At 46.7% G+C, this 9,782-nt stretch overlaps 1 protein-coding gene across 1 annotated transcript in view; it reads right to left on the bottom strand.

The window, feature by feature from the left end:
- The window catches only part of dph5 (diphthamide biosynthesis 5), an 8,340-nt gene extending 4,826 nt beyond the window's left edge, over positions 1–3,514 (bottom strand). The window contains exons 1-2 of the mRNA XM_048252914.1: positions 3,438–3,514; positions 3,006–3,114 (exon numbers count right to left, since the gene is read on the bottom strand). Of these exons, the coding sequence (XP_048108871.1) occupies positions 3,006–3,114; positions 3,438–3,514 (186 nt within the window). The remainder of the gene's footprint in view (positions 1–3,005; positions 3,115–3,437) is intronic.
- Between the last annotated feature and the right edge of the window lie 6,268 nt (positions 3,515–9,782).

Raw genomic sequence — 9,782 nt, 5'->3', positions numbered from 1 at the left:
GTTGGACTTATTTGCACTACCACCATGACACACACTTCAAAGAGCACCTTCCCACTGCATACTGAAACACAGGGTCAGTCCCTGCCCTGTCACTGCAAATGTCAGTCAATCAATCAATCAATCAATCAATCAATCAATCAATCAATCAATCTATCTATCTATCTATCTATCTATCTATCTATCTATCTATCTATCTATCTATCTATCTATCTATCTATCTATCTATCTATCTATCTATCTATCTATCTATCTATCTATCTATCTATCTATCTATCTATCTATCTATCTATCTATCTATCTATCTATCTATCTATCTATCTATCTATCTATCTATCTACAGCAAGGCTGCCTATAGCACCACAGGGAAAGGCTGCCTAAAGCTGCTGAGGTGGAGCCGAACTCTGCCAGCTGTTTGGATTTTCTCTTAGAAAGGCTAACTGTACGTTTGTAAACCTGCCCCAAGCTGCCAAATATCAACATCATTATCTCTCTAACAGGCTTGATCAGCTTATCTAAAAGACACACACAGACATACACAAACACACATCGATGCCCAAAAACATGGCAGAACCCCCCCCCCCCCCACACACACTCTCTCACACACACACAAACACACACACACATGTCCTCTTGGAATATGAATCTACTACTTGCCACAGACCATCTCAAATCATGAGTTATTGTTTGCCCATGTGAGTGTGTGTGTGTGTGTGTGTGTGTGTGGTGAGCAGGATCTTGTGAGCAGGCCCTGATGTCTGAGGTAGATTGTGGAGTGCCAGAGACAAGGTGCTTCCTGTTATTGTGTGGAATGTTTGTCCGTATACGTGTATGTGCCTGGGTGTTTGTGTGTGTGTGTGTGTGTGTGAGTGTGACACAGAGAAACGTCATAGCTACTACAGCATGCTCAAAGTGGCATTCAGGAGACTGCTCAGCAAAAACTTGCTTCAAAGGAACACACACAGGCACACACACACACCAAGCCTAAAACAATGACCCTGTGGCAGACATGTCAAATGTGTGAGAAAAGTGTCTCATATAAGATTTCTGTGTGTGTGTGTGTGTGTGTGTGTGTGTGTGTGTGTGTCTGTGTGTCTGTGTGTCTGTCTGTGTGTGTGTGTGTGTGTGTGTGTGTGTGTGTGTGTGTCTGTCTGTGTGTCTGTCTGTGTGTCTGTCTGTGTGTCTGTGTTCACCCATTAGATTTCTGAAGAGTGTGTGTGAGACACGTCCAGTTGAGTGCTTATGCTGCTACAGAACGTTCAGCAACATTCCACTTTAACCAGAGTAAACAAATGACATCACCTCCCGATCAAAACAAACAGAGAGAGAGAGAGAGAGAGAGAGAGAGAGAGAGAGAGAGAGAAAGAATTTGGGGGTAGAGAGGGAGAGTGAGGTTAGGAGTGAGGGAGAGAGAGAGTGAGAGAGAGAGAGGGAGTGATGGAGAGAGGGATTGTGTGGTGGAGAGGCTGTGCCCATTCCTGGTGCCTAATTAGACACACAGCTCTCCTCTGCAGACTGGGCTTTGTGCACACGACACACCAATTACCGTATGTGTGTGTGTGTGTGTGTGTGTGAGTGTGAGTGTGTGTGTGTGTGTGTGTGTGTGTGTGTGTAAGTGTGTGAGTGTGTGTGTGTGCAAGTGCGAATGTGTGATCTGTGTGAGGTTTTTTTTATTTCAGTGTGTGTTTTTATGATGAATGAGTATATCCTTTAAAACACGTTGCTTTGTGAAGCCCATGCTGTGGGGCTAAGCTGTGGTGGGCTTCACTTTTCACTTTTCACTTTTCGTGTGTGTGTGTGTGAATTAAGGTCATAGTGTGTACACAATAACACACACATGCACTCACTCAAACACACACACACACATTGTGTCCACTGACAGGTCAATGGCTCTGAAGGTTATTGATGGGCCGGCCCTTGTGCTAATGGACACACCACCCCCTCCCCTTGTTCCCTCCCATGATGCATTTCACCTCCTCATTTCATCTCTCTTCTTTCTCTCACTCACTCTTTCCCTCCCATTCTCTCACTCCCTCTCTTCTCTCACTCCTTCTCCCTTCTTTTGTTCTCTCTCTCCCTCCCTCCCTCCTCCTTTCTCTCTACCGTCTCTCTCCATCTCTCCTCTCTCTCCCTTTCTATCTCTATATCTACTGTCTCTCTCTCTCTCTCCCTCTCTCTCTTTTTGTGGCTGTTTCTGTTTGTCTTTTCCTTTTTTAGTCTTTATTGTACCTACTGGTCAGTTTTCCTTCTCTCTCTCTCTCTCTCTCTCTCTCTCTCTCTCTCTCTCTCTCTCATCAGCTGTGGTGTTGTTTCTTGTGTGTGTGTGTTTAAAATCAGTGCTGTGTGTGTGTGTGTAGGCTTGGGAATCGGTTCCAGGTATCGGTTAGGAATCGGTTCCAAATGTTCCGATCCATCGGAATCATACACATCCACACGTTAATGATTCCACTAACGATTCCAATACAAAGCTTTGTTTTAGAAATGTTTACTTTTCATTTTAAAGCATTCAACTTGTGTATTGATATTGCACACTTGATATTCATTCTCTAAAACCACTTTAAATTAGACATTCAAAGCCAACAACTCTCAAAGCCATCCTATAAGTCTTCAGCAAATGGTACAGGAATTGGTACAGGAATCGATATGGGAATCGATAAGGAATCGCATCGATAAGCAGACTCGACAATGGCATCGATATCGATAATTTCTTAACAATGCCCATCCCTATGTGTGTGTGTGTGTGTGTGTGTGTTTTGATTGAATGTGTTGATAATGTGTGTATGTTGATAGTGTGTGTATATGTGTGTGTGTGTGTGTGTGAGTTGATAATATGTGTGCGAGTGTGTTAGTGTGTGTGTTGATAATGTGTATGTGTGTGTGAGTTGATGATGTGTTAGTGTCTGTGTGTTGAATATATGTGTGCTGTGTGTGAATTGATGTGTGTGTGTGTGTGTGATGATAATGTGTGTGTGTGTTAGTGTGTATGACAATAATGTGTGTGATCCCACCTGGAGGCCACAGCAGCCCACGGCGTTCATGATGGAGGCGTTGTGAATGACGCGGTACGCTATCCCAGCCTCCACTGCTCTCAGCACCAGGTCACTGTGCGTGGTGGCACTGGACAGAAACAACACACACCACCCGTCAAGTCAGTCAGTCAGACACAAACACACACACACACACACATAACCAATTAGTCACACACACACACACACACACATAATCAGGCACACACACAATCAGGCACACACACACACACACACACACACGCACACGCACACGCGCACACGTGGACACGCACGCACACACACACGCACACACACGTGCACACACACGCGCGCACACACGCGCGCACACACACGCGCACACACACACGCACACAACCAGTCAGACACACACTAGCTGAGTGTCCCTCACACACACACACTCTGACTCCATGCCAAATGTGGTTCTGATGTGGGCCAATCAGCTGCTTGCGGCCTCCAGGCACATCATCAGAGCTGATTAGCGTTGCCATAGTAACTGATGACAGCAAAGCATGCATATATCACATAGTTCACTCCACCAACCACACACACACACACAACCCCAATCGGTTTCCCCTTTCCCCAAATATATCATTAAACTTTATTAAAACCACGCATTCCTCCGACTCTTTAACACACACACACACACACACACACACACAGAGCGAGAGAGAGAGAGCGAGAGAGAGAGAGAGAGAGAGAGAGAGAGAGAGAGAGAGAGAGATAGGGAGAGGAGAGAGAGAAAGAGAGAAAGAGAGAGAGAGAGAGAGAGAGAGAGAGAGAGAGAGAGAGAGAGGGGCCCTGATGGAAACTGACTGGCTGGCTTGCTTGCTTCATGTGGCCGTGGCTGTGGCTAGGGTTGGTTTGGCGAGCCCAGCGCTGAGCTCAACATTCTGTGCTGTGGTTGCCGTGACTCCCTGCTTCGGCCGCACAGATGGGTGTGTGTTTGTGCGTGCGTGCGTGCGTGCGTGCGTGCGTGCGTGCGTGCGTGCGTGCGTGCGTGCGTGCGTGCGTGCGTGCGTGCGTGCGTGCGTGCGTGCGTGCGTGCGTGCGTGCGTGCGTGCGTGCGTGCGTGCGTGCGTGCGTGCGTGCGTGCGTGCGTGCGTGCGTGCGTGCGTGCGTGCGTGCGTGCGTGCGTGCGTGCGTGCGTGCGTGCGTGCGTGCGTGCGTGCGTGCGTGCGTGCGTGCGTGCGTGCGTGCGTGCGTGCGTGCGTGCGTGCGTGCGTGCGTGCGTGCGTGCGTGCGTGCGTGCGTGCGTGCGTGCGTGCGTGCGTGCGTGCGTGCGTGCGTGCGTGCGTGCGTGCGTGCGTGCGTGCGTGCGTGCGTGCGTGCGTGCGTGCGTGCGTGCGTGCGTGCGTGCGTGCGTGCGTGCGTGCGTGCGTGCGTGCGTGCGTGCGTGCGTGCGTGCGTGCGTGCGTGCGTGCGTGCGTGCGTGCGTGCGTGCGTGCGTGCGTGCGTGCGTGCGTGCGTGCGTGCGTGCGTGCGTGCGTGCGTGCGTGCGTGCGTGCGTGCGTGCGTGCGTGCGTGCGTGCGTGCGTGCGTGCGTGCGTGCGTGCGTGCGTGCGTGCGTGCGTGCGTGCGTGCGTGCGTGCGTGCGTGCGTGCGTGCGTGCGTGCGTGCGTGCGTGCGTGCGTGCGTGCGTGCGTGCGTGCGTGCGTGCGTGCGTGCGTGCGTGCGTGCGTGCGTGCGTGCGTGCGTGCGTGCGTGCGTGCGTGCGTGCGTGCGTGCGTGCGTGCGTGCGTGCGTGCGTGCGTGCGTGCGTGCGTGCGTGCGTGCGTGCGTGCGTGCGTGCGTGCGTGCGTGCGTGCGTGCGTGCGTGCGTGCGTGCGTGCGTGCGTGCGTGCGTGCGTGCGTGCGTGCGTGCGTGCGTGCGTGCGTGCGTGCGTGCGTGCGTGCGTGCGTGCGTGCGTGCGTGCGTGCGTGCGTGCGTGCGTGCGTGCGTGCGTGCGTGCGTGCGTGCGTGCGTGCGTGCGTGCGTGCGTGCGTGCGTGCGTGCGTGCGTGCGTGCGTGCGTGCGTGCGTGCGTGCGTGCGTGCGTGCGTGCGTGCGTGCGTGCGTGCGTGCGTGCGTGCGTGCGTGCGTGCGTGCGTGCGTGCGTGCGTGCGTGCGTGCATCAGCTCAATGGCCATAGTACTCCTCCTGAGAGCACATGCACACACACACACATACACGCATGCACACACACACACACAGACAATCACATTACATAAACAACTTGGGAGATTGTATTAATTCATATCTCTGTAGATCGGTGTGTTTTATGCCGCTTTCATTTGTCATAAAGGTTTTTTTTTGTTACAACATGTATTGTCACATTTCTCAATAATCAGTGAGATCCCAGTCAACAGCCCTCCCAGAGTACAGTAACTAACTTACATACAGTGGCCAGAAAATGTTCGTAAACCCCTTTTCTGTATAAATTCATAAAATATAGGTCATAAAATGAGCTTCATCTTTATCTAAGTCACTAATATAGACAAACACAATGTGCTGAAGCTAATAACACAAAAAATATAGTCTTGTATGATCTTGTGTTGGACACACACATAAAACATTCACAGTGCTGATGGAAAGAGCAAGTGAATCTGAGAATTAATAACTCTGTTAGGTTTCTTTTGGCAGTAGGCCTATAACCTCAACCACGCGCTCCTGGTAACTGTGAATAAGATCTGCTCGACATTCAGGGGGGAATTTAGCCCATTTTTCCTTCAGTTCAGCCATATTCTTAGGATGTCTGGAGTGAATGGCTTGGTTGAGGCCCCAGCATCTCTATTGGTTAAGGTCTGGGCACTACCTGGGCCAATTCAATTAAATTTAATTCATCTTTATTTCAGACTCACAGGACGGTTCCTTCCTAGCATATAAAAATAATCAAATAAATAAAATCATCTCATAATTCTAGGGCAATTCCACGGAAAATTGACTTTTTGTCACATCCATAACGGCAGTGAAATGCCTTGGCATTTGTATGATGTGAATATTAACATTAATTTTTTGTGCATTTTTTCTAATTTACATTCTTCAGCCAAATCAAATTTCATTTAATCATTCACATCATACCATACCATCACATTTTATTGGCGTTATGGATGTTACAAAAAATGTAATTTTCTGTGTAATTGCCCTCTAGTAAACGTGAATCATACATAATAACAGCCTGGCAGATCACCAAATTCAATCAATCAATCAATTCACCAATCAACGGTGTAGAACAGGTTCTCTCGCCAGTGGTTTTTAAGATGGTTGAGTACCGCACAGCTCTTTATAAGGCTGTAATATTTTCTTCTAAGTTTAGGGTCACAGTCTTGCTGGATGACCTTAAATAAGCTTTAGCGGGACAGACAGCCATTATCCTGGGGTGCGTTTCCCAAAAGCATAGTTGCTAACTGCAGAAGCATCTTCCGTGGTAGCATCACTGCCAAATCTGAGTTGACAATATTAAAGTCACACATTACAGATACTTTAACGATGCAGAAATACGGTGTTGTTGATATTTGGTCGTATTTCGGTCACAATTTTAGTAAGAGCCGACAAATACGCTCTTATTTTTTAATTTTCCAAAACTAAAAAATGTGATATGTGACAATATGAAGCTTAAGTGTTTGTGCATGCACACCTCAAATATGGACTTACATTTGGCAGTGACACTACCAAGTAGTTGCTAGGGATGTAACGATTACCGGTATAATGGTAAACCGTGATAAAAATGTTGACGATAACAATTACCATTTTCATTTCAAATATCATGATTATCACGGTTGATTATCACGGTTGATTACCGTGGTGTGGAAACCGTGTGTTTAATCCTTCCCAGCTTCATCCGAGCCTGCTTTTGACATACAGTAGGCCTGGTACAAGGAAACAAAACTGGTACCCTACTGATTCTGTTGTCTAATTGATGGTTTTAACTACGATTTGGATTAGGCTACACTTGGTTTTAAAAGGCGGAACTTTTTCACCGCAAAATGTGCACTGTATCATGTAGCCACTCTGCGCCTTTTTATGTTCGCGTCCACAATAAATCCATTCCACTCACTTTATCAGGAGAATAGCCTAAAGTTTTATTTTGAATGTGGTGTGCTTCACTGTGTGTTTCACTAATTCACGGATGGGATAAATGCAGAGACCAAATTCCTTGTATATGCAAGTATACTTGGCCTATAAACCTGATTTACAATTACGATTTACATTTACAATAGGCTATGCCCAATTTTACAAACGGCACCCCATACTGTGCAGTGCCAAGGCGCTATATGGCAATGGCAACCACACGGCCATGTTTGTTTTTGAGATGCTCTGTTCTGTCCCACCACCAGACACTCTTTGCCTGCAGTGAACTCATGAACAGAGATGTCAATCAGTTCCGATGATTCTTTGGCGTCATCTTCACTGGTTGGCAATGTCTAATGGGACAAGCCATAGCCTACTAGATCACCTCTGTGTTAAGACAGTTTGTTGATCTGTGGTCTAAGGGAATATGGAAACTCTTTGAGATTACTTTGTAGCTCTTCCCAGCTGTATAATGCAGATATGTTTCTTGTAAGGTAGGGTTTACATAGGAGCTGCAGAGTGTCACACACAAACTAGTTTTTTGAGGATTTCCCTATAGTCCATGCAGGAATGCAACATTTTGAAGATGAACAATTGCATTGCATTGCAAACGTAGCCTACTGCACTTCATACTATTTTGGACATGAAAGTGAACCTGCATTTTCTATCCATAACTGCAGTTATTTTATAAGGGTGTATTCAATACGGACAAGATCAATGCAATACGATTGTGTTATCAGCGAAACAGATTGTGTTTGTTTATTATAATTCAGGTGAATATCAGACCATATTTAAGACAAATTCGAACATTAATGCTGTAATTCAAAAGGGTTAACTTACTTAGCCTAGCCTAAATTCAAGTCATTATCAAGTTTTTTTCCTTGCACAGCTGGAACTATAACACAACTGAACTGACTTATAATAAAGAATATAGTCGCACTAACGCTGTTGCGTTTTATTAACTGACAGATATCCGCAAGATGGAAACGCCACGTACCAGAGCTTCTTTCCCCACTGTCAGTATGGACGTGTAGGCTTCCAAATACACTCGGCTGCAACGACGCACTACCTCAAGACCCTTAACAGTGATGTCCTTGGCATCCCCGAGGCCAAGTCCGATTAAGTACAACATCTCATGTAAGTTTATGTCACTTCAAAGGTACAAGTAAGCTACAAGTCCTTTGATTGGGTCTTAGACTGTGATGAGTTTGCTAACCTGTCAACTTCAGCTGTGTGAAAGACCGCCGTTAACAGACGTATGAAAAAGTTAAGTATTGACAGATAAATACGGTTTATGTTTTAGCGGTACAATACTTCTGACACACATACGAACACCTATTAATTTGATCACACAACGTTTCACTGCCGAATCAGTAGATTCACATGTTGTCGCATACTGGCATCTGTAACACGGCTTGCCGTAAAGCGCCACTATTTTACGACAGTAACGCGACTTCAGCAGCACTCTCCTGGAGCTTCCAGCTCACAGGTCTCAGGTCAGCCGCGCATGGCATTTTTGTAGGTATACTGAAATTATACTGTATTTCTGCACATATGTTTAAATTGTTTGTTTGCTTCTTTAGACCTTCACTATAATTCAGCCTATACACTTTAAAAATAGCCTAGCCTTGTAGATGATAGTTAGACTTTTCAAGGCATTTCAACGTTCTTCATAATGCTACTCACCACCTGTGCGTCATTATCATATCTTTATCTTTTTTTTTTAATTCTAGGAAAACTCTTGGGATTGATCTTTTCGCACACTGATAATAGGCCTAGGATTGAGTTTCAGTTTGAATTCTGTGATGGAACTATGCTGTGGCAGGCCATCTGTGCCCTGACTGACACACACTCATGTGCATATGCACACACACACACACATACACACACGCTCACATGCAAGCAGACACACACAAACACATGCAAGCACACACACACACACACACACACACACACACACACACACACACACACACATATATATACACTCACCAGCCTGTGAGACAGCTGTTTGGCTACCAGATTGTTTGGATTTGACTCTTTGACTCTAACCACGTCAGTCCTCGTGCTTTTCTCATGGGCTCTGCCTTTCTTTCTCTCTCTCTCTCTAACTCTACAGTCTCCCTCTCTCTCTCTCTCTCTCTCTCACACACACACACACACACACACACACACACACACACACACACACACACACACACACACACACACACTTGCATATGTGTATTCATATGTCATATCATATGTATTCAAAAACTCTTATGTACAGTCTCTCTCTCACACACACACACACACACACACACACACACACACACACAAACAGGCCATGGCTATACTGTACATCTGGTTGTGTCCATGGAGGGTTCTTATCCTGTTCTAATAAAAGTCAGAGGGGGGTCAGTGCAGGACATGCGCACGCGCGTGTGTGTGTGTGTGTGTCTGTCTGTGTGTGTGTGTGTGTCTGTCTGTGTGTGTGTGTGTGTGTGTGTGTGTGTTAGGGTAAGGGTTCAGTGGAGTGTGGGAAAGAGGATATGGATGGGGAGGCAGATGAAGAGAGCAGAATAGAGTAGACTACAACCGGGTACAGTAGAGATGAGTAGAGATGAGATGAGTAGAGTAGAGATGAGATGAGTAGAGATGAGTAGAGTAGAGATAAGTAGAGTAGAGATGAGATGAGTAGAGATGAGATGAGTAGAGTAGAGATGAGAT

The sequence above is a fragment of the Alosa alosa genome, chromosome 9 (assembly GCF_017589495.1).
Source record: "Alosa alosa isolate M-15738 ecotype Scorff River chromosome 9, AALO_Geno_1.1, whole genome shotgun sequence".
NCBI lineage: Eukaryota > Metazoa > Chordata > Actinopteri > Clupeiformes > Clupeidae > Alosa > Alosa alosa.
The sequence above is the reverse complement of the archived record's forward strand: the minus strand, read 5'-3'. Positions and strand labels throughout refer to the sequence as shown.